At 42.3% G+C, this 25,781-nt stretch overlaps 1 protein-coding gene across 1 annotated transcript in view; it reads right to left on the bottom strand.

The window, feature by feature from the left end:
• Positions 1-21,620: 21,620 nt before the first annotated feature.
• Positions 21,621-25,781, bottom strand: part of PDGFRA (platelet derived growth factor receptor alpha) — a 33,112-nt gene continuing 28,951 nt past the window's right edge. Inside the window, exons 20-23 of the mRNA XM_039698850.1 lie at positions 25,498-25,597; positions 25,273-25,378; positions 24,410-24,645; positions 21,621-23,359 (exon numbers count right to left, since the gene is read on the bottom strand). Of these exons, the coding sequence (XP_039554784.1) occupies positions 23,212-23,359; positions 24,410-24,645; positions 25,273-25,378; positions 25,498-25,597 (590 nt within the window). The 3' untranslated portion in view covers positions 21,621-23,211. The remainder of the gene's footprint in view (positions 23,360-24,409; positions 24,646-25,272; positions 25,379-25,497; positions 25,598-25,781) is intronic.

Consider the following 25,781-nt stretch of genomic DNA (forward strand, 5'->3'; position numbering starts at 1 on the left):
CTTGGTGATGATTTGACCCAAGTCCACTAAAGCGAGAAACCCTGGCACTGATGGGGCTTTTCTGCCTTGTAATTCTTGGAAAGAAATGAGGCATGCTGTTTGGGCTGCCCTGATGTTGGCATCTGATTTGCTTTTGGGGTTTTAAGCACTGAGGTATAATTTTCACAGCCAGTATTTATGACCTGGTGTGATTGATATAAGTAACCATCAATCATCTGGTGGTACCCAAATATCAAGCACTGAAGGACCTAAATGGAATTAACTCCCTAACACTTAATTGTGGACATAATATTTTTGCCTGCAACTTGCTTATCTGGGAATGCTGTGCAGGAGGTATATTCTAGGACTTGAAGGTCTCACCTTCAGGTTTTTGTCTTTTTGTTGTTGATATTTCTTTTCCTTCTCTCAGCTTGTAATTCTGCCTTTTTCTGTTCATGTTCAGTAGTGTTTTCTTAAGAGCAAAACTGACTTTTCAATCTTTGCTCAAGTTAGTAATTTCTAAGCAGTGTCCCATTATTTGAGTATTACTCACAGGTTGGAGACCTTGCTGGTTTGGACTCCTTTCAACAGAAGAGAAGGTACCAGACAGCAGTAATCTATTTTCCAGCACATGGCAAACACCAAACACTGTGAGGAAGAATGTGTTTACTTTGGAATATGAAAAACAACTAAATGAAATGAATAGGCATGAGGCATCCATGAGACAACAGCAGGTGAATGTTGTTTTCTTCTCCCCTCTTTCAAAACAAAGGGTGATGTCCAGGAGAAACAAAATCATGATGCCAAATGGTGTCTCAGGAAGCTGTACTTGCTAGATGCTGTGGTCAGCATGAAGGATGACCTGCCATAGCAATGGCCTATGTTTTCCCACTGATGTTTTATTATAAGCAGTCATACAAAAGAAGGGAAATACCTGTAGCAAATTTTTTATATAAAATAAGAGTTTTTCTCTCTTACTTACACTATTAAACATACTATCTCTTTTCTAAGAAAGACACAGTAGCATGCTTTGTATTTTTGACATGTATAAAATGTAAATATTTTAACCAAATTGACACAGCTGCATGGCAGAGATATGCTTGGTATGGTTACCTTGCTTGTCAGTGGATTCACAGCTTCTTTTTAATTTGTTTTCTGCTGTGGCACCATGCACATCCTCTCTCATTTCCCTGGCAAGCAAAACAGAGCTCTTAGGGCTCTTAGGATTGGTCCCAGTTCCATGGTACCTGGGCTGACTTTCCTGTCCACGTGTGCTGGCTGAAAATTGTTCTGATAACATTGGTGTGGAGAGTTTTTGCCAGAACAATGTCACCCTATCACTGCATTTGAAAGTAATTGGAGCTGCCAAGAGAAGTCTCTGCAACATGCAAGCTAAACCATACTTTATTTAATATATTTTCTTTAGTTATTCTTCATGGTCAAAACCGAGTTGCAGGCACTGAAAAGTCTGTGTTCATTCCTGCAGTCCATCCACAAACAAAACTAACCATTCACTGTGCAAATAAATTTAGTGTGTGCAAAAAATTCCAGTTTAAATAAATTAATAGCTTGCAAACTGTTTCCCTGCTATTCTTGAAGACATTCTGGCATGTAAGGATTTGCTAGGCACAGCATCTTGGCTGGTGGGCAGCTAAGCCAGACCCCTTCCAACACCCACCAACTCTGCCAAGCTACCAGCAGCTCAACTCCTGGTGCCTGGAGTGTGAGAGCTGCAAATGGCAAACTGCAATCACAGCCATGAACCTTCAGCACCTGCAAGTGCAAAGTGCAAAAATACCTGTGCCCCACACCCAAGGTCACACTGAGGGGGCTGTCCTAATTTTCCCCTCTGCCCACGGAAAATATTCACAAATTGGCTCATCTTCTATTTGATTAGCTGATCTGCTTCACATGTGCATGTGTGGGGAAACAGGGAGGAAAGGAATAGCAGCCAGATCATTAAGGAGGAGGTGAAATTATTGAAAGCAAATTTGTCCCTGCAAGGATCTGCACTTGCAGACCATAGCTATGTACTGCAGGCCACTGGCCACCCCAGTACTCATCTGTCTTTTAGACAATTAGAAACACTCCCTATCACCTTTTTGATTAAGTTCTCAGTCCTCAGTATAATACTAAAAGTAGTAGCATTCTATTATTTTAAGATTTTTCATCAATGAATAAAGAATCTCTGATACATTCATATTTACTTCTTAACCAGTAACTCATCCCAAAGTTTAACTAGCTGCCCTCTTTCCTTGGACTTCATGTTGTCAGTGATAATTCTGTATTGTACAGGATAATGGCTTCAGATTGATTGTGTTAGAGGCAGAAGTGTTGCTGGGGACATGGGTGCAGAATAAATATGTTTGTATTTTGTGTGTGCTTGGAAAAATAGCTGAAAAATAAGTGATGAATAACAAACCACCTACTCAAGTCAGGCTCTCTAGATGTATCCAACTAACTTTAAAAAGTGCAGTGTGGAAAAAAAAAGTTAAACACCAAATACACTTTCCAAGTGAGTCGCTCTGGTATATCTGGCTTTTTTGCATACACTAAATCATTTAGGGTTTGTTAGGCAGTATTATTTTTACTAAAATGATACTTTGCATTCCACAGCTTCCCATTTCCTGTAAAGGAAAACAGTCTTAAAATACATGGCTAAGCCACGGGAAGACAGGAACAAGCTAATGCATAGATTGGCTCCACCTGTATAAGCCAGAATTTAAAAAAAAAAAAAAGTTACAGAGGTGAAATTAAATCAGGCAGCCTACCTTCTTAAAAGTTGCAATAGTACTGAATTCCAAGTATCCAGAAGCACAGGGCAATACAGTGTATAAGCTTTTGAGCTCATACCTTACTAGAGGCAGCCTTTTATTCCCTCCACAAGCTTCTTGACTCTGAAATAACTTCTAATGTGGTGTCTCTCACAAGGGTGCAAGGCTGAGGGAAGCTGCTAATTGCAGGTTACCAGGCAGCTGCTCTAGGAAAGCAACCTGCAGGGATATAGAACTGACCTGGTCTGGACAGCTTTGAATAAACACTACAAGTGACCTTGCTTCACCCCAGTTTTCACAACAAGGTTTTACCTCTTCCCCTGCTGACACACATTTGTTAGCTCCTCCATGCATCACAGACTTTGTGTGGGCACAAGCAGATAAGAAGGCAGAGAAAAACTTTTTGCCAAAGTCTGCAGTCACAGGACAAGGGACAACAGTTTTAAACTAAAAGAGGGTAAATTTTGATTGGATATAAGGAATGAAATTTGACAATGAAAGTGGTAAGACACTGGAGTAAATTGCCCAGAGAAATTGTGAATGTCCTATCCCTGTTAGTGTTCAAGACCAGGCTAATGGGACTTTGAGTAACCTGGTCTTGTGAAAGTGTTCCTTTCCTATCACAGCAGGGGGTTGGACTAGATGATTTAAGGTCCCTTCCAAACCAAACTATTCCATGGTTCTATGCAGGATAAAGGACAAAGGCCACCCTGACAATGAAACCGGTGCAGAGGGCTCTCAATATGTTGGCTGTGCTTGGAAGCTCTTACTTCCCAGTGGGGTAGATACTCAGTGCAAAAATTTTAACAGTCCTGCCTGAAATTAAAAATACTGTCACTGCAATGCAATCTCTAATTCCCTGAAAAAACTATGGGCAAAGCCACACCAACACATGGAGGAACTAGGCTAGTGAAGTGGCAAAGCCTTGAAGCTCCCTCTCAAACTGGCTCCCAACACACTTGGCAGAATCTGGAGGATGTGCATCAGGTGATGGAGCACCTCCGAGCCTTTCCCAGCTTTGCTGGGAGCAGCTTTGTGCTCGGTGAGTCACACTCATCACCAGCTGCTGCAGACGTCCAGTTACACACGAGCAGCAGCTGAAAGATTCTTCTGACTTCTGCTGCTGCTTGGGTTTATTAGTGTTCAATGGAAAGTCCTTCCAAGGCTGGAACTGGAGTGTGTCAGACGTCTCCTCCCCATCTGTGATAACTGAGCTCATCAATGCTGTGATCCACGCTGGTAACCAGGAGAATGGTACTTTCAGTGTTAGATTGTAGGCAAGGAGAAGTCCTAGCAGAGAAATTGAGATGGTAGAATAAAAAAAATAAAAAAACTTGAGAACAGGCAAATCCCAAAGCACATGAGTCTGGTTTTGTCTCATACCTTTGACTTTCCTGTGTCTTTTGCCTTCATTGATTATGGAATCTTCCTCTTGATTTTTCTGACATTTAGTTATTATTTTCCTTGTTTGAGGCTTCTTACACATGGTTTCCAGTTCTGAACCGGTCAAACAAAACATCTCAGAAATCTTTTTTAATGTCAGTTGCAATTTCTTTTTTGTTGACCATTCTCTTCCAGGTTTCCTTACTCATGGCTTTTGCCCATGCCCCAGGATGACAAGAATCTACAATGTTCTCATTTCCCTTCTCTCAGATACTCATTTATGAGGGATCTATCTAGTTGGTAACATTTTTTCTCATAAAAGCAAGCTAAAAATGTAGCATTATGTTTTCAGAAAGCTGTGACTGCAACAGAAAGGCTTCCATATGAATTGAACATCCAGACTAGTAGATTCCGTGAGGTCTCCAAGCCTTTTATTGTGAGGACAGTTACCTCTGCAACTGCTGTGCTGGGACTGCAGCTTGCATGAGGGGTGAGGAGAACCACTGCGATCCCTAGAAACACGTGAAACCCAGAAAACAGGTAGCACTACAACTCTCTTTAGTCCAATGTCCTCCAAAGTCAATGAGGAATATGAAAAATCCGCTGGTATTGGATCAGGCCCCTGGTACCTTCCTGCTGATGTGCAAGAAATGAGGGCCAAGGGGTTACATGAAGCCCATTGTTCTTGCTGGGGATCTACACACAAAAAACAGAGCTGCACACACACATGTGTGTGTGTGAAAGTACCATTCTGCCTTGGGAAATTAGTTTAAACTCTTGGGTTTTTCTGACAGAATTAAAACCAGAAGGTTTTTCAAACTTCAAATATTTATACGAACAGGAGTACTGTACTATATCAATCAAATATTTGTGGACTGAAGACACATTGAAACCTATGTACCTGCTCTCTGAGAGAGCTCTGTGAGCTGCTTGGAGCCAGTTTATGTTAAAAAAAGAAAAAAATCCCTAGCCCAAATGACAATACCAGAGCTTGTTAGTGCTCTGTTTACACTGTGTGAACTTAAGTTACCAGCACGACAGAGGAGGATGTATATTTTAGATAACACAATCTGGTTTCTATCTTTTGTATTTTTAGGTTTTAATCCTATCGGTCTCTTAGTCAAGCAACTGAGTATCAGATTTAACTATTGTTGTATGGAGGGAAAAATCCCAGCTTATCTTAAAAAAACAATAGTTTTGAGTATATATATTTTTTAATTTTTTTTTAAGTTAAACCTAATAATTCCCCTTGGAAACTGAGTCAAATTGCTCAGACTCCTCTTTTAGTTCATGAACTTAGCAGTGATAAAACAAAAGGAAATGGATTTGCAGAATTTCTTATTCTGGTGCATGCCTTTCATGAACAGAAATAGACTCTGAGAACTGCCTTCTGCAGGCATTATTTCTGAACGATTTCCATAACATTTCAAGTAAAACATCCATTTTTCCTCTGCCTGCCTTGTAAACACCAATCTGAGAGTCAAGCCAGATACTCTGCTCTTTCCCTGCAGTCGCAGAGCCCAGCCCCACAGCCAGAGCAGTTCCAGGAGCTAGTGGACCTCCTGGGAACATCTGTGCCTCATGAACAGGTCACCTTTGTTTTCTGCTCCCTTACTGAAAACTCACTTACTACTGCCTCACCTCATTCTCCTGTTCCCTGAAAGAACATTTCAAGATAATAAATCAACTTCTGCTCTAGTGAGAAAAACTGGGGCCTTGGAAGATTTATTAGCACCAAACAAAGTAGCTGGACAATGGTGCTGGAGTTGAGGGGGAATACTTTGCAAAGATCTGACTGCTGTCCCAGAAGAATGGAGGGGTCTTCACGATGGCCTCACCCAGCCGTGGCTGAGGTTCAGGACATGGCTGTGTCCAAGTGGTTTGTCCACACCCTTCCTCACTGTTACGTCCATATCTGTTGTGATAACCATATCTGCCTGCACAGGGTGAGCAAGGAGCCTTGGTCAAAGAAGGTTAGTGTCCAACTGTATGTGTAGGTCAGGGTGTCATGCAAGCTGATTTCTACTAAAGCAAGCCAAGCCAGGACACAGCAGGAGCCAAAGTCCTGGTGAAAATAAAGTTTTGCCTGAGTAAGGTTTGTAGCTCAGGACTTTAATACAAACCAAGTCAAGAAAAATATGTTTGACTCAGCACCAGGCTAGCTATTTTAAAAGCTTTGAACAAAACCTCTGATGTGAGTGACCTTGAAGAAATTTTGAATTCCTACCGTGTCTTTGCAGGGTGGTTTCCTAGGAAATTTATAGCAGTGGTAGCAAAAGCAATTCAGATAAGCAAATAAGTAGATACAGACCAGCCTTTTTCAGAGGGAGTAAAATATAGAGACAGAGAAAGAACAGAAGAATTCTGTGTTACCTAAATTATAGTACTTTTTAATAGATAAGGTATCATTAACACATTACTAATTCCTGAGGGACAATAGTGTGTAGCTATTGCTATATATCATAACTATAGTGTGTAACAACCACAGCAGCTTCTACTGATGGGCTTCAGCTTGCCACAAGGACAGACTAGGTAACCAGCTGCTGTGTATTCTCTCCCTCTGCAAGCACATTCTCCTAGGCTTTCTCCACTTCCCACAGGAAGGCTGCTGCCCTCCCTCCTGCCACTGCAGCCACGCACTCTCCTCCCCAGCCACACCACCCTGCCACCACAAGGTTTGAGTTTCTCTGATCCTGCTGCTCACCCCTCACCTCACAGCTCCGTTTCAAAAGTCCCAAATATCACCTTGCAGCCACTTGATAACCTTTTCAAAATGGTGTCTTAAACATACCTTAGTATAAAGAAGAGCAAAGGAATATTCAGGATTGGTTCCACCCCCAAATAATTTTGGACAAAGTATCTACAAACCCTGGCAATGCCCACTTAATGGGTTTCTTTTTGGACTCGTTGCCACCAAAGTATTTCTTCCAGTTACTCCTGCATGAGCATGGAACCAAATTTTGGCAATGCCTTAGAAACTGCAGGAATATTTCTGAAGGTTCACTTCAGCCGTGCCTTCATGCTCTTCCTCCTGCAGCCACCCCCGGTGCCCTGTGGCACCTGCGGCCCCGGTGCCAGCGGTTCCTGATGGTCCAGTAGGCAGTGCAGGAAGCCCTGAGGGGGCTGAGCTCATACTGGTTCTGGGGCTTCTGGGCGGGTCAGATAACCTCACCACAAGCTTGAGCTGACTTTTCTTTGTGGTGGTGGTGCTCAGCAGCCCCCATTGCTCAGCTGTTTTCAGGTCTGTTACTTGACTTCAGGGTGATTTATGAACTTTATTCAGCATGACAAGCATGACCAATAAAAGGATGGGGTCAAGGGTCTTTTAAAGAGACAGCTGATTACAACCCTGAAGACTTTTGAAGACTCTGAGGTATCAGATGTCATCCTAGGAACACATTGACCTACTCATTTCAAGAGATTCTGTCAAAGAAAATTAACTACCTGATGTTTTTCCTTGTTCAGTCCTGTAAATATTTCATATTCATGTGTCATATTTTCCTGTGACCACATATACTTATACCTCCTTACCACTAATGAACAGCTCTTGTTGCATCCACAGCTGCAGGGCCTCAAAGTTTTTTTCAAAGAGTGATATTTTGGTTGATCTTCAAAATCCTCTACATACAGGATCTGTCTGTGGCATCCTTAATTTAGTACATCAAATGTGAGGTAAGAGGAAAAGACGCTGACTGGAAACTGGAAACACAAATATCTGGGTGCCCTATTTCCCTTTTTAAAGAGGTTTAAACACCTCTTGGTTTCTGCAGAGGTTTAGGGACCACATCACCTCTCTTTGCAAAGCCTGAATGTGGCAGCGTGCCTGCTCTGGGATGGTGTACAGGCCTTAGAGAGAGCATCTTCTGGGGAGGCTCAGCTCAAGCCCTACAGCAGAGGAGCAAAGGGGCTCCTCTTCAGCGTCCTTTACATTCCAGTGCTGGCTTTTGTGTGCCCTGGGTGCCATGGCCTCTCCCCAGCAGCAGCAGGGCCAGCACATCCCTGACACCATACTCAGGGCAGTGATCAAAGACAAGCTGGACGACTTTGAGTGCAGATGTGCCCAAAACATGGGAAAGAGAAAGCCAGAATAAATGTCTGAGACACAGATAGATTGAAATTCAGATACAGAAGGGGTCTAGAAGAGGAGGAAAGCAAGTCAGATGAATCATTAAATGAATAGCAGCACACAGCAGTCCCTCTCTCCATACCCCACTTACAAACAATGTGATTTTCTAATGAGAGATCATGGGACGGACCAGAGGCGAGCCAACAAGTGACTTACATAATAAGTTTACATTAAAGGATGAGATGCCAAAACACCCTGTAATAAGGACACGAGAGAACAGTTTTAATAACATATTCCAAACTTCCTGAGGTTGTTTATACCTTACTTCAGACTGATGAAATACTTTTTCTTACGTGTGGACTGATGTGAAATACCTTTCAACTACTGCTGAAAGACCTGGGGTAGAACACAAGCTAAGAAGATTTCTTAAGCACCTCAAGAAAACAGCAAGTCACTTAATTACAAGATTCAGAGTATATTCCAAAATATTTCCTTCTATAAATTAACATCTCAAACAGGAGATTAACTGTTACTTTTAGAGTCATTTTATGGCATATTTGTTCTTCTGCAACTTTTTCTTTCTCAGACATTAGAAGTGCTCTGGAGATCAATGAAGACCTATGAAACATGACATGAAAATAATTAGTCTGACCAGAAAGAGGGACAGATTAAATTCTACACCCAGATGTATACTCATGCAAACCTCACTGACAGTGGCACAAAGTTCAGGAGTTACAAACAATAATCAGACCCAAAGTCATTAAAATTGAAGCTAGTTACTAATGAATGACTTGTTTGGTAAGCCATATGAAAAAGGATGGTGTTTTCAGTATAGATCCTAGAAGACAGATGTCCACATTTCAGAAATTACTTCCAAACTGGTGCTACTTGGCACTTTCAGAAGAGAGAAAAAATTATTTGAAAGAACACTCTTCATCTAAAAACATATTTGTGTCTGAACTATATTTACCTACTACAGCCTGTGAAATTTTGAAGGGAAGAATCAGTTCTGCAGTTGTGTTGTTGACTGGGGCAATTTTTAGACCTCGGCAACATTCGAATGCATCTCACCTGAACTGATAAAATCCAAAAGAGAATGCAGCTAGTCTTAGTTTTAATTCTTCTACAGAGTGTTGCAGCCCTTTACCCCAGCATCTCTCCACTTGTTTCCAGCTCTTCTGATTAGCTGAATTTCCCCAAAGTTGCCAGGTGAGGATGCTAGTACAAAGGATTTAAAATGTCGCCTGCAGGCTCAGGCTTCTTGAGCACTTTTCATGGTCCTTTGCACAGCTCAGAGACTGGAGAAGTTTCCATATCCAAAGGGGAACTCCACAGAGCCTCAATCTTGGCACATATTCAGGGTGAAGGAAAACCCAGTTCTGCCCTGCTTTCCTCTGCACAAGGAGATTCACCACTGCATCCCTTCCCCAGGAGACTGTCTTATCCTTGCAAACTCTTACACAGCACTGAAAGGCTTTAGCACCTCTCCCCTTGCTGTGGCCTCATTTTGCACCTTACATTGAACACAAATTGCTCCAGAGGGAGTGTTACAGTGCAGTGATTGGGGCACCCAGGTGGGAGCTGGGACACAGAGGATCATCAGCACTAATAAATATTTAATCTTTGCATGCAAAGTGTAACAGCTTCATTGAGAGAGACGCTGCACCTGCCAGCTCTGCTCAGCCCAGAGCCTGCTCAGCAAGGGCTGCAGGAAGACGAGGCTTGGAGCAGATGGCAGAGTTGAACTTGGATCACCCAAACCATAAGCATGTGCTTTAGTCAATCTGTACATTCAGCCCAATTAGTGAATAGTGCCAGATCTGCCAAAGCCACATTTTTCTCACGCTAAACGATTGATCAAAACAAAAGAAAACATCTCACCCAGGCTCACCAGTCAGTCTTGCTGCTGATCACGGCCCCACAGGCAGTGCCAGTGTTTCACAACAGTCGCTTTCTTCAGCTGTCAGTGTGCATCCTTTAGACATCAGCAGGAAATAAAGCACAAAACTGGAGACAGGAAATTGTTTAATGATAGAAATTGGCAAAGACAGGTGTAATCCTCAAGCTACATTTAGCTCATTTTAGGAAATACGCAGGTATCATTTTGACAGCACACTTTTAACAAAAAAAGGTAGAGATTTACATGGTAAGATGTGCTCTTCTTAGAGGACCTAACCCTCATTCTGTTGGTAAATTGACTACCAGTCATAGATGGAATGTTTTTGTTAAATCAGTCTAGAAAAGGACATTTTAAATTCAGCTTTCAGTGCTTTTTAATGCTGTTGTTGAATGACAGCTATGGTGTAATATAGATTGAAGGAAGTCTATAAGTACCTGCCCTTGATTTCACAGCCTCTGTATAAACACCACCTTTGCCTCTGATATTGGCCTTTCCTCATCATTTGCTACAAACTTTGAGCCAGCTTTAACTTTGGTTCATTTAATCTCTAGCACCTTCCCTAGCTGTGGACTTGTCTGTGCTCTTTTCCTGCCTCTTCTCATTAACCCAAGACATTCAGCTTTTGTTTTCAGTTCCCCATTTCTCATTAATTTATTTCCAAGAAGCAAAAAGTGAAAATAATTATACATCGAAAACCCCAGGAAGTACCAAATTAAAACCAGGGAGCTGATTTGTGTCCTGAGAAGACTCCAAGGTCACAGTCCTCTACTGTTCCTCATTGTGACCAAGAAGCCTCCTTGACAGCTTCAACACACACAGAGCAGCTGGAGGAAAAAAAAGGACAAACATCACCCCTCTCCAGCTGTGCCTTCACATACACAGACAAATCCTGCGAGGAAATGACAAGGAGCAGCTAAGGGAAATGGACTTCAGAGATACAAAACACTCATCACTGCCTTGCTTGGGATGAAAGAGGAAGTGTCAGATCCAAAGCAGAGCGTGCACGTACACCTGTGACTGTGTACACACAGCCATCTCAACCTGCAGGAGATGAAAAGCAGACTAACAGCTCTGTTTGATAAGGGAATATAGCTATCTGTGTTATTGCATGCTAATGACTGCACACAGGACAGAGTATAAACCTGACTTTTTGGAAATGGGAGAGATAAATAGAAATTAATCATGGCTTTCTTACAGTTCTGCTTCATGGCTGTGAATATCTGAGACTGAAGGAAGTGCCTGAATATTCTATTCAGTATAGCTCCTGAACTTTCTTTCAGTTTTATTCAGACTGGTGCTAGTTATTAAAACTCAACAGGCAAATTCTAGAACTATTGAGCAACAGATTCTGGGATTCTCAATTTTAAAAGTTACTTGTAAATTGAAAAAGACAAGAGAAACGATTTTTTTCCTTGACAAACCATTTAACTGAGTATACAAGTCCACTTAATCATCTGAATGCTGGTGGTTTTCCCACAGAGAGAATTTCTGGAGAAACCCTGTAATCTGTGATCTCCTGTGGACTTCTGGCAGAAGAGTGGGACTGGTGATGGGCTGTACCAGATTCCTTTGTCTTTGTGATGGATGCCATGTCTTTGTGATGCATGGTGAAGTCCCACCTACTGGAATCACAGATTTTTCACTTTCATTTGTGCATTGCTAACTCTCATTACTGAAGTTAAGCAACATCATGTGAAACAAGCACAAACCTGAAAGTCCATCAAGTGGAACTGAAAGAACCCAGCATGTTTTGTCTTGATTTTAAATCCTGCCTTGGACTATCAGCTTATGACTCCTGTTATTTGGTACAGCAGTGCTTCTGTTTTTTTCTTGAGCACCATAATCATTTTGCCTCCTAGGCACCAATCAGGGTTAATAAGGTCAGCCAGAAAAGAGCAGATTGCCCACTATGTAATCCAGACAGACTTTGAGTCAGAATCTTTCTATGCCAGTAAGAATATTTCCAGATTTGTACTAGAAGATGAATAGGGGTAAAACAGGATATGAGGACTTTTTAAATAACCCTTTGATAACATTTTGAAAGCAGAGATGAAAACGTGCCTTAATTTACAAAGGAATGAAGAGTCATGGATTGAGGAACTGGAGAGGATATTGGGGCACTGGTGCATATTGTCCATTTATCATTTTGACAATACGGTCTCTCTGCTTTGTCTCTTCTCCATTTGGCACGTCTTACATCAAAATACATATTTTTTAAGATACAATTCCACTGAGTTCCTGCACAGTTACTCACATGTCTGGCCCTTCAAGACCTGTAAGTTTTTAAACCCAAGGCCAATATGTGATTCAAAGTATTGCAGTGAGCGTGGAGCAAAGTACCTCAGTGAGCACTGAGCAAAGTATTTGTGTCCTCCAGAGCAAGGCTCAGGCAAATGACTCACAGCACCTGCAGGGAGGGAAGAAGGAGTCAAATTGATTTTCCAAAGTACTGACCACAGACATATCATGGGGGTGATGTGGCCTTAAGGGAGAGGAAAGACAGGAAAGGACAACAGTGTTGTTAGTTTGTGACTTCCATAATTGTATGTTTGCAGAATTAGAAGGAAAGGAAACAGGAAATACAAGTATTTACCAGCTGCCACTTTCTGTTTGTCGCATCCAAAGGAATATTTCTGCCAATTTCTTTGCTAAAAGAGCCGAGCTTGCTGAAACCTAAATTGAAGGAATTATATTGGACTAGGACATAAGCAAGCACAGCCTCTGCCCAGGCAGCCCCTGCTCCTCCAGCTCTCCCAGAACCTGTTCATTACCTAAAATCCTTTGCTTTCATTACTGCATCCAAAACAATAACTGCATGTTCATGCAAAATGTTCTCTGCTGAGAAACTGTGGCCCTTTTGTGCAGATATATAGCTGTACATTCACGCAATTAGCAGAATTTATTATACAGAATTACTGACAAGTAAGATCACATGCTAAGGTTGATAAGCTAAAACTGCATTTCAACAAGCCGTTTTTGATGTAGTCATGACAATGTAATGAAAAGTTTGAAAGATGTACAGTTTCTGTAATAAATGAATATTCACTTTCGTTCTGAAGTATTAGTACTTTGTCTAGACATTGAGTGCTTCTAATCACAAAGCTACTAAAGCCAGAAGAATTGAGATGGTTAGCAAAAATGGTGTGTCTTCGAGATGTGCCTGCTGTACTAAAAAGATTTTATCTCAGCCTTGGCTGTGGGTCATGTGAGACAGATAACAATTGATTTTTTATTTACTTTATTTATTGCTATTTTTTGAATTGTTTCTACTTTAAAACTATTTTTTACTTTTTTTTTCCAGATTCATTAAAAAATTAGGAACTTGCAAACATTCCCAATACTTGGAGTGCTTCTCTATTCAAAGAGAGAAAAGTACAGTTAAATATATAGAAATATAAACATTCCAATCTCATGACATCGTGTCACGTTCAACAATATAATTACATAAAAATAATGATCGGACAGTATTTTAGCTGCTGCCTGGCTACTGGATGTAAAACTCTAGGTAAAATGAAGAATGGGTGATTTGGGGAGTTGACAGGAGGATCAGTTGTCAGCTGTTCAAATCCAGCCCAGGCTGCTGACAGCAGTAGGGAATAATGGAACTATCACTGCCATTGCCTTCTGGCAGCTGTTTGGTTGCAGTATGATGAGACAGTGGCCTACTCCCTCTGTTTTAGGTTACCCAGGCCTCTGTTCTCTAGGCAGTGCCAAAAAAGCTCTCAGACTACTCCCTAGAAGAGAGGTGTCAATGCACAAAACTCAACAAGGATGTCTCGAGTGATGGTAAGCACATCTAGAAGAAACTTCAAGCCAGAATCACAACATTCTCTGAGCCCTAAAGGAGCCTCCTTCAATGCAGTAGCTTCTTTTAAGGTTTTGTGAAGGTGTCCTGGTGATAACCTCGAGGCTAAATCCTTAATTGTCCCTCTTGGTGATCCAGGAGTGTCACATTTTTGACTTACTGCTCTTGACCAGAGTCTTGCCCAATGCTCCTGCGGGAGTGAGAGCAGAGGTGCTTTGTCTTGGTTTAATACCTGCTAGCACTCTAGGATGTGCCATATTATTGTGTTTTTCCTGTCTAGTGCTTACATGGCATGGCTCCGTCTCCTACCATCTACAACTGTACAGGGGTCCTTCTACCTCCCTCATCAGCAGCAGCTGCTGTTATTGAAGAAGTCTCTGGGAGCAGAGCTACTGTTCCTCCCACACCATGAGTCAGACAGGTCTCAGCAGTAGGGACAGCAGTATGTGTGTGGCTGAGGGACCTCATCAGGAGCCTGGGAACAGCGTGATAGAAGGCTGCTGGAATCAGAGATATGGTATTGGAGAGAGGAGAAGACAGGGATGCAGGTTTGCCATGAGCTCCATCACCACTGCTCAGCAGACGTGTAAGAAAATTGTTCTTTTCTACTGACTCAGTACTCTCATGAGCCTCCTGCTCTCTCCCTGGTGAGGAAGAAGATAACTTGAGCAGTATTGTGACAAAATTCAGTGCTGGCACAGCAGAGCTCCCTGGCTGATATGGTCTCAGGATTAATATGTTGGCAGGTTGGCAACATCTTTTATGAGCCTCATCCACACAGTTGGCAAAACCCAGGCAGCACTGGCGGCATCTCTGACCCGTGTGAAGTTGTAAGGCTGTGGTGGGGCTCAGAGGCCTCTTTCCCATTGCTCCTGAGCCATAAAGGTGAGGTGCCTGTGGGCAGGGAGCAGCCAGCAGGCAGACATGTGCCCACATACAAGCACCACTGCATTCTGCTTGCACGTTTGAGCCCTTGTGTCAGGGACCCTCTTGGGAAAGGAGGCTCCCACAGGCTCCCAGAGCTGACTGCCACAGGGCAGGACAGGGGAACAAAATGCATCTTTCATGCCTGGGTATTCCTTATCCACACTCTGAGCAGCAACCCAGCAGACACAGCTCTCGTGCCCCTATCCTCTTCCAGCATTTATTTGGAATCTCAGGAGAGAGGAGGTAAAAGTGGATTTCAACAGGGTCAAAAAAACCCAATATCTTCCTTTTTAGTCCACAGCAAAAATGGAATTTTCAGGAAAAAATCTGAATATCAAAACATTCAAGCCAAAAAATAAAGTTTTTAATTTTTGGCAGCTCAGGACAGGTTTGGGCTGCTCAGTTTTTGACAGTAAAGCAACATATATTCGCACCATTTTTTTCATCTTCTTTTACAGTATGCTGACATTTTCAAATGCATTTTCTCTTGAAATGCAGTTTCTCCTGAACATTTTCAACAACGCTTTTTCACGGTATTTAATTCTCAGGATTTCTCACTGCCAGGAGAACAGCCGAGGATCCAGGGAGGAGCCGTGGAAATGCATTAGCAATGCCAGCTCTCAAGAGCAGCTTGAAGTGGCACTGGACCCCTTCAATTCTGGCCCTTGGCAGCAGCTGGTGCTGTCCAAGATTGAAGTGGGGCAAAGATGCAACAGAGCTCCCAGCCCTTCTCTAGGGGGAAGCTGAAAAGGGTAGGCACAGGAGAAAAGGGCCAAGTCAAATGCACCTTTGATCAAGTGGTGCAGTCTTAGCAAGACAGCAGAAAAAACAGACTGGGTTATGGCCCAGAATTGTTTCACTACTTGGGCCAAGTCTTGCAGTCAAGAGAGAGCATCTCCTGACCAGCCCACAGCTGTGCCCTGTACTTGCAACCAAAGGCAGTGTCAAAGCCTCCATGTTGCTACATTACACTGTAGTAGGAAATGCTGTGGAGGGTCCTCTATACATTCCTGCTTTTGCATTCATAAAAACAAAGTGCAAGCAGCTCTGACCCAGCCCCCTGACCCAGGCCAGGCCCACCCCTCCTGCTCTTCAGAGATCAATCTCCCTGAGCCAGCCAACAGGGAGACACAGCTCAAAAAGGCATGGGAAGGTCTTGTGAGAGAGTGGGAAAACACATTTAATTAAATTCACCTGCATATTTTTACTGAATAGAAGTATTATGCTATTTTTTTTTTCCTACAGGCATCTTTTCTCCTTCAGGCCACTAACTTGTAGCCAAAGGAATTCCTGCTTCATACACAGAGCATCAGTGCTGCACACACGTAACCAGGACTGCTGCAGGCAGACACCAGGAACTACGCTAAAAACAACTAAAATATGCTGATGAAATCCCACTTCCCTGCTCATCCAGCCCATCAGACTAGAAATGATAGGGTTTCTGAGCTCCTCTGAGCAAACAGTGTGAAAATATAAGTCTTGGTTTGGTGCATGCCCAGAGTGTTGAACTAAGAACACTTGTCTCATATGTAAGCAGCTGCAAAACCTGATATTTACACAAGGATTCACAGAGATGAGAAAAGCCTGTATATTTTTTTTCTAGATGGCAGGCTCTGATTCAAATGGGAATTAATTTGGGAAAACCCTCTGGTTTGTATCATACATCATGCCAGGTTAAATGACTAGAATAGACTCTATTTTTTATAAAATTGAAGATTAGCTTTTGAGTATTGACATCATTCCCACATCAATATAATAGCATTTTTGCCTACCAAAGCACCCATCATTTTGCATGTCAAATAGATTGTGAAAAAAGTAGAACTCTACCTTTAAAAGCACTCAATCAACAAGATCACAAATGCACTTGGTATAAATACAATTACACCTATATATGCTTTTTTGCAGAGCTGTCTCTGGGAGCTTGGCTTACCTTAGACAAGGTGGCTGCAATTTCAAAGCCTAGAGCTGCCTTTAAATGGCTTTTCTTAGACTTGGGTATCAGCTGGCACATGCTTCTGCTGGCAACACAAGGGCTGTTGTCTCAACCACCCAGAGGAAATATGCAACAGACAGCTTTTATGAGCTGGAAATTAGTAGAGCTGGAAAACACCACCCAGGTTTAGCTACCCAAGTCCTACCCCAAGGGCTCGAGGACCTGATGTGAGTTTCCTCTCCCTTTTTTCAGATTTATCAGGTGGTCTAATAAATTACACCCCCCTTCTTACAAAGCTTGCATCACTTTTATGGAGAAATGTTGAAGCAGGCAGTGCTCCTGCTGGCAGAGGCCAGCAGAGCTGATGGCAGGATGGATACAGCAAAGTCAGATACACCAGATTGCTGCAGGGAATAGCTTGCAAACTCGAGCTGACCTCCAGCCCCCATGCTTTCTGGGGCTTACATTTTGGGGGTCTTGCTACTTACATTAGGCTGGTCCCAACTATTTTTTTGAGTCTCATATGGGCACATGAACCTGGCCCTCAGCTCAGCAGTTCATTAACTCCCCATCTAGCACCAGCACAGCAATAAAGCAACAAAAAATGAATGCAGAGAAAAAGACATCACCTCAAGTGATATTAGGAAATCTAAAGTATCACTTCTTTCCTCATCTTAAATCATATTTTATTTTAAATTCCTCCATCTCTCTCCACAAGAGGTAAGTTTTTTGAGGCAAAAGGCAGAGTGCCCTTCAGCACTATCAGGGATAGCAAGGCATTTGCCAGTCTCATCCTGTAAAAAACTACAGTTATCAATCACAATAGGTTCAAAGTTCTTCCAAACAAAACAGCTGGAGCTGATGGATACTCTGTGTTCCTTCTATTGCTTTAAGAGCTCCAGCTGCTCTGCCTCTGCAGTGGCAGTACATCTGTGTTGCTGTGCAAGCAAAAACAGAGAAAGGATGAGGAAAAGAACAATTTCACATATTTTTGTCTGTTGCTTCCATCTTGTGGCCAACTTGGAAAAGAAAAAATTGAGGTTTTATTTCAGTAAAGTTATTATTAGCAAATGAAAGGAAACACTGGAATTTTTAGAGGTGGTTCTAATCCTTACCACCAGTTGTTTGGATGAGAATGAATTGGGGTTGAAAGCTAGGTTTTCCCTTTGAAAAGCATTGAACACCAATGCCATCAGAGGAAGGGGCTGGTGCCTCCTCTGCCACTCTGTTTTGGTCTCATACGAGCTGCTGTGCCAAAGGGTGCATGAGAGGGATGGGGTCAGGAGAACAAGCCCATGTGCTGAGCCCCACCCTCACCTCGCCGTAGGCAGCAGTGCTGGGACTCCAGCAGAGTATGGACTCTGCTTCAGCTGCTGGCTGCATGAGCTAGCCCAGATCCATGAGGTGACTTTCTCTCTTTGTTTTTGAGCCTACAAAGTGTTTTCTTTGTTTCCCTTTCATTTTTCCTGGGGATTATGCCAGCACACAGCTCCCATACACACAGCCTCTAACAATGGGGATAAGTGGATGGGACACAGCGATCTTGCTCAGACGTTGCAAAGGCACCACACCCCAGGTTTCCAGAGCCATGGGGGACATCTCAAGGGGGCTGGGTAACTTCTTATTGGCTTGTGAACCTGATGCTTTTTCCACTCATAGCAACACAGCATAGCCAAAATTTTTTTTTTTACCTGCATAACCTAAAGTAATTCTCTTCCTATCCTCCTGGCCAGAAGCCTGCCCTTCTTGGCTCCTGGATCGGTGCTGCTCTCTCACAGCTCCTGTTTCCTGGGCAGACTGCCTCTGCCTTGTGCCATTGCATCCCCTCAGCACATTTCCAGCCAAATACTTGCTGAGGCCTTGAGACATGGAGCAAGATGATGTATGGAACTCATGTCAGACCCCCAGCATGGTGGAGCAAGGAGCTAGAATTTTGCCCAGAATGGGTCTACTTCAGCAAGGTGAGAAACTCACTATCCATGCTCCCCAGCATGGACAGATGCTCACAGGCACACACAGCCATGCCCTGTGCTTGGGAGGATGCTCTGCAGCCAGGCTCTTGCATACAGAGATGTTTCAGTGCCCCCACCCTTTACCCCCACAGCAGAAATTACGAGTCCATTGGTCCTTATGTCTCACACAGCTGCTGAGCTGCCAGAGGAGCAGGTGCACAGCCCAGCAGGATGCAAGGGCACGAGCACTTCCAGGGCTCCTTCCTGTCCCCCTGTGATGACAGGAAGTGGTGTGTGTCTGTGCAGGATTACAGGATAAAGACTCCTTTCAGCAAGGACACACAAAGGAGAGACAACCTACTGTAACTCTTAGCTAAGGCGAGGGCCCAGGATGCTGCACCCCACTGGAGTGATGAGGGGGAGATGTTAGATGGAGAGTTCATCTCCCAGCAAGTTCCCAGCAAGAACAGTGACCAGCCCAAAGACAGAAGGTTGCTAACCTACCCATTCACAGGGCATTTCCACAGCCAGCCTTGCCTGGCTCCCACTGGAAAACCAAGACAGCTGCCAAGTGCAGCTGCCAAGTTTAACTCTGATTCCAGGTTGAAATCTTGCAAATCTTCTCGAATCACACTCAGTTACATGTGCTGTATAAAATTGATTACTGTGGGAGCACAGAACCATACTAAAAATTTGGTGTGATTCACAGTGGTGGGGAGTTCAGCACAAGTTCAAAAACCCTGTAGCCAGGGGCCTCTCCTGAGTGTGTGCAGAGCAGCAGGCATCAACCCCCCAGCACACATGGTGCCAAGGCCAAGGGTTTCATCTCGTGCAGGGAGCCCAGTGCCCACCCACCCACCCACCCAGTGCTGGAGCACCACACCTGCTGTGTTTTGGGAGATAATATGACTCCTCACAGATGTCACTTTGTGTCCTGGTCATTTGCTGCCAGCACTCCCTCACCATGCCCAGTGGAAGGACTCAGAGACATGGTTGTCATTACTGAACTTCGCAGAGAGCTCAAAGACCTCTTGAGGGAAAAAATCCCTGAGCAAGACTGATTTTTTATAACCATCTTTCAATAAGTGAGTATAGACCCCTCACATATCCTTAAATTATATATCATTTATTGAAATATAGAGATCTTAATTTACAAGATTTTTTTCAAAGACAAAATATCAACAGGGGCATTTTTGAAATACATTTTGTGCCTACCATCACTCAGGCCAGTTTGCCCTTCTTCAAACATTTCACAACAGCCATCATTTTGGAAACACTTCCTTTTTTATTATTCTAAAATATAACTTTTGGACATTCAAAGTGCAACAGTTAACGTGCCTGTGGAATACATCACAGTAAAAAAAAATATAAACAAAGGCAGTGATATAGCTGTCATAAATGTTTTTGCAGTATTCTAGAAGTCTATATAAAAATACTTATATACATATTGATGTATAACATCATCATATCTCACGTCCTTCATCATGGAATAGGACCATTTTGTACAAGTTGCAGACCACACTGTAAGGAATTGGTTGGCCATTCCAAATCAAAAGCTGCATTTCGTAGGAAAACACTGATTGTCGTTATACAATTACTGTAGAAAAAGGTTTGGGAATATCTCTTCCAGTGGCTTCTCAAAAAGTAAGCCATAAAAAAAAAAGTCTGTAATACTGATTATATTGTGAAACTAAACAATTCATCCTTTCACACTTCTCCCTCTCTAATAAAACCTCTCTCTTCCTCTCCTTTTCATTCCAGTTTCCAGGCCAGCTTGTCTGATTCCAAGCCTGCAGTGAGCTGGGTTTGGCTAGACCCCTGCCATGGATGCAGTTGGTCTGTACAATACTCATGACAAGATGGAGAATTAACATTACCATGTACCAGAAAGTGAGCCAGCTCTGGTTCACCAGTTGAGTCTAGCCTGAGATGCACTGTGAGATACAGTGCATGGTGAAGGGAAGGCAAAGCTGCATGAAAATGTTTTTAGATTCCAGTAACTGATATAATAAAACACTCTGGGGCTGATTTACAAACCCTGAAGAACACTAGGCCATGTGCAAAAATGCAGGTGAAATTGCTTGCCTAATTTGAATGTGTAATTGTAAAGACTACACATGCAAATTAAGGCACATGTCATATCAAGTGGCCATTCAGATATCTGGGCTATCCATAGACAATTTGCATTTCCTCAATTCATAGTTCGTAACTGGAGGGAGATTTCACACCGTCTCATCTGTCCTGGCTATGTCAAGAGTCTGTGTTTCACAGCTGTCCTGTACAGAGCTCAGTGACGTGTTTGACAAAAGCATGGTCCCAGGAAGACACTCGTTCTTGATCTGTCGAATGCAAGAAGTAGAGAAGTATAGAATGCACCATCATCCACCATTCCTTCTGATTGTCAGCTTCCATCGGGGTTGAAAATGTGGGGGCTCACTTCAGGTCTGTCTTCACATTTGCTGTGATCTTGTGTGTGGCCTCAGTCAGGTGACAGCTTGAAACCCAGACCCAGAATCATTTGCCTGTGCCACATCCCACACTGTAACACTGCCAATATTGCATTTGCTTTTATATGATCTGTATCTGTCCACAAGTGAAGTCAAGGGGACCTAGGAAGATTTTTGTAGGGTCTTTTGAAGGTAAACTGTAGTTTAACAAGGCAGCATGTTCTGTCAGTCACTCTTTCACACTTCCTAGGAAAATACTGCAACACAGGAATGAGTTTGCACAGCATTTGCATTGGTTGTATCATAACAGAGGCTGGGCATATCCTACAAGGTGCTCATTGCAGTGAATTAAGGCTAAGTTTGAAAGCTGAGTACCAGAAAGGATGGAGCCCTTGGCTGTCATTTTTTTCACATGTAAGTCTTCCAAAGCATCATATCTCAATTAGTAACAGAGGCTGGGCATATCCTACGAGGTGCTCATTGCACTGAATTAAGGCTAAGTTTGAAAGCTGAGTGCCAGAAAGGATGGAGCCCTTGGCTGTGATGTAATTTTTTTCACATGTAAGTCTTCCAAAGCATCATATCTCAATTACACGTTGTACAGTGATAGCAGTAATCAAAATACTTTGTTCATATAAGTGGTGTCAAAAAATCAACAATTGCAGACTGAGAGCAGACTCATTTTCATGCACCTTCTTCCAAAAAACACTCCTAGAAGCATTTGCCTTTTGTAGTTAGAGTCTGCAAAGATAGTAGAGAGTTCTGCTCCTGTTTAAACTGGAAAACTGAGACAGGAATATTTTCTGTATGTTTATTTCTGCTTATTTGAACTTGCATTTCAGGCTAGGAGAAATGTCTTTGTTTCTTGAACAGTTTAAATATCAAATCAATTCTTTGCAGCTAACCTCAGGACAAGATTTCTTTTGAGTACCCATGAAGCACTAATAATGGGGTATTGCTGGTGGTTTATCATAATTTTCCATTCTCCAGCATCTTGGAAATCTGGTATCATTTTTTTTTTTAATTGAAATTTTTAGGACCTCACGTAATCAGAGGAAAACTAATTGCTTGGAGTATATCTGATTAGAAAAGCTACTCAGCTCATGAAAGAAAAAAATCTTAAATTTTTTCTCCATGTTAAAGTAGTTTTAGCTAACCAGACCAATTACCATTCTGTGTAGATCAAAAAAAAAAGAAAAAAAATTATACAAATTTTTGGGCTGGAAATTTCTCCCCTGCACTTAAAGAAGTGTTTTGATACTGTGCTTTTACTGAAGGACAATGGATTGTAAAATATACATTTAGTGTTACTGAAAACAGTAGTAGTATTATCTTGAAAACAGCTACCTTCTATAGTTAATAAAGACTTACTAGTCTTCTAACACCTATTATAGACTGAATTTTAATTATCATTATTATTATCATTATTATTCCCCTTTACTTGCATTAATGGTAGAAAGTAACATGTTTTATAGTACCAGTCAGTCCCTTGTGGTTTTAGACCTTTTTGGTCCCCAAGTGGTTTTTGCATGTTCTTCGATTCACATGATAGTTCAACAGCAGCTGACATTGAGATTGAGGGAGCAAGTACACAGAATTCATGAATGACCTCTTCTAAAATCCGTGGCATACGTTCAATGTGCACCTCAAAAGATCCTTGAGTAGACAGTTATTTACATAATTACAATGGAGAAGTATTGCTGCAGTGGAAAATTGATCCATCAAAGTCATATGAATGCCCTTGAAACACAAAACTGGTCTGTTTGTGGCTTTCCCTTCATCCTCCTACCAGTTGGAATGGCAAACAACACTGAGATGCTACTGAAGTACTGCAAGAAGCAACACTAAAAAAATCCGTCTTCAACATGTCTCTTTCATTTATACTCGGGCTGAGTCCTCTGCCCATTTCTGGGAGTTCCTTTCTACAAATCCACCTCCTCTTCACATCCTCGACGTTGCAATAAAGTGGTTTTCTCCGTGGAGCAGAAGTCTGTAGACAGCTCGGGAAGCCTCCCTGTGTGCAGAGCTGGCAGGTGTCCCAGGGGTTACAGGAAGCTGTCCTCCACCAGGTCTGAGGAGTCGATCCCAATGTCGTCCATCATGTCAATGTCCTCAATGGTCTCGTCCTCTCTCTTGATGAAGGTAGAGCTACTGGAACCAGTCTCAATGGCACTTTCTTCAGATGTCTGTGAACTGGAAGAGACAGATGTCTCAGAGACAAGGTACGTGGCGACTGTGGCTGGGTAAACACTACAGCCTCTAGCAGAACTGAACGCTACCTCCCCAGATGCTTTCTGACCCACCATGCAATCTTAGGTGACTATGACCACCAGTTTCTTAGGACATGACATATCTTGTATATCAAAAGTAGCAATCCACCCTGGAATTCAAAGGAGCACCCTGTTCTTATGTTCCTCCAAGCACTCTCAGCCAAGTACTTGTTGCAGAAATAGTTTTATGACACTACTGTGACAATAGGTCACTTAGGTAAATCTGGGAGGTCAGGTGAAAATAAGATAGCAATAACACAGTAAGATAAGAATAACAGAGAGAGATAATATGTCTTAATTTTGATAGTTCTTTTAGAGACTTATTTCTTCCCTCACTTGAATAAAGCACAAAAATATACCCCAAAAAAAAAAAAAAAAGGAATTTCTAGGTTGCTGAATCTATACACTATGAATTAAGGGCTGAATTAAACTTGCACCATTCACAACTAGGGTCAGGCAGTGCTGTGTTGTAGTGGCATTGGTCATGCAAATTGACAAGAAAGAAGTAAAAAGTTCTGGACACCCTGCTTTCATAGAAAACTAGAAGCTATATAGACATAGAACGTAGAAGATATTATCAACAACTTCTCCCGGATTTTAGAATTTGTCTCATACAAACAAACCAATCCTTTGAGATCTTGTATGAAGGAGGAAAGGTATGTTGCAAAATGTGCCCACAGATCCACAAGACAACTACTCTGACAAGATATTAAAGGAGTCCCAAAAACACACAGAAGCACCCTACCAGCAGTTGCCTTGCCCTGGCAACCACAAAACAGGCAAAAAACTTTTTCCCATTGAAAACACTGTGGGGAGTCGTGCTACCATATTTATATGTGACTCTCCCAATAAGTAGTTTCAACAGAGCTAAGGAAACCATTTGCAGAGTATGATGCTGGAAAGTGTAATGGACATTGTCAAACATGACCCCAAATGGTGACCATGGGCTAAGGGACCTGTAAACTGCACCTACCTGTGTCTGTTTCTTTTGCCAAGCTCATCTTCAGAAACAGGGTCAATGTCAGGCAGGGGAATGATGTATCCACTGTCAGCACTCAGCCTCTGCTCATCAAATCCACTCTCCCGGTCCTTTAGCTTGTCTTCATTCTTGTAAGTTACACCAATGTAAGCATTGTCACAGTCCCCTCTCATGCGTGTGACAGCTGGGTGATCACTTTTCAGGAAGTCCAGATGAATCTTCTCATAGCTCTGAAAAAAATCATTTTAATGCCCTCATTAGATGCTGCTCACTAAGGTTGCTTTTCTTCAGATGGGCAGCTGTGATTCATTAGCCTAGCAAATATTCTGCCCTATGAGCCAGCAATACTGGATAGAGAAGTCCAGAATCTTCAATTGCTTTGAAGGGAGAAGTGACATGTAAGTTTTAGATGATGCAGGAGCAAAGCTTTGTGGCAGCACAAAGCAGACAAGTCAAGAGCTATCAGAAGTGTGAGGGGAAAACTTGCTGGTGTCAAGATTCAAAGAAGGAGACAGGGAGATTATACACATGGGCCAAGAAGTCCCTTTTATATAATTATTTCACAGCCTACAAAATCCCATGAAAATATATAGAATTAGTTCTCCAGTAGAAAAATTGAGTTGTTAGGATTTAATTAGACATAAAGGGTTCTGCTTCCCAGTTAATACTGCAGAACTGCTTCTCTCAGCAAGTTTGACTGAAGAAACCAAACATGCAATGTCCCAGTGCTAATCACATAATTCACACAGATTAGAATGTGCCAGTTCAGTGCTCATGGCTCTAATGGCTGGAACAATGCTTATAATTCCCTCTGAAGCAGTATGCAGAAAACACAGAGAAAATTACAAAGAGCAAACCTTTTTGTACTCCCCAGGCAACAAGCTCTCCACAATTTCACTCAAATGGTAAAAAGAAGGTCTTTTCTCTGGTTCACTGTTCCAGCACTTCACCATAATCTCATACCTGCAGATAAGAAGGGAATCAATTTAAACACCTGGTAAAGGAACATAACTGATCAAACAGAATTTAAAGCCAAAATTCTCTGGAATCTGGGCAGGTGTGGAGAAGCCAAATGCACATACACTTCATTGGTGGCATGATCGGGTTTGGCCATTCGGTATCCACTCTTGATCTTATTGTAGAAAGTAGAATCAACCATCATGCCAGGGTATGGTGTGCCACCTGCAGATAAAAGAGAAGCAAAAGTACTACTCTGTACTTAACTATCCATGCAGAGTTCCCAAATACTGTCTTCTTGTTGATGTCATGAAGTGTTAACACTATAATTTAACATGACATCAGAATTATTCTTTCCTAGCCAGTGTTTCACATCAGAACTATTGTCTTGATGACATTAAGCCCTAAT

Source organism: Passer montanus, unplaced genomic scaffold, assembly GCF_014805655.1.
Source record: "Passer montanus isolate IOZ18808 unplaced genomic scaffold, ASM1480565v1 scaffold13, whole genome shotgun sequence".
In the NCBI taxonomy this organism is placed as follows: domain Eukaryota; kingdom Metazoa; phylum Chordata; class Aves; order Passeriformes; family Passeridae; genus Passer; species Passer montanus.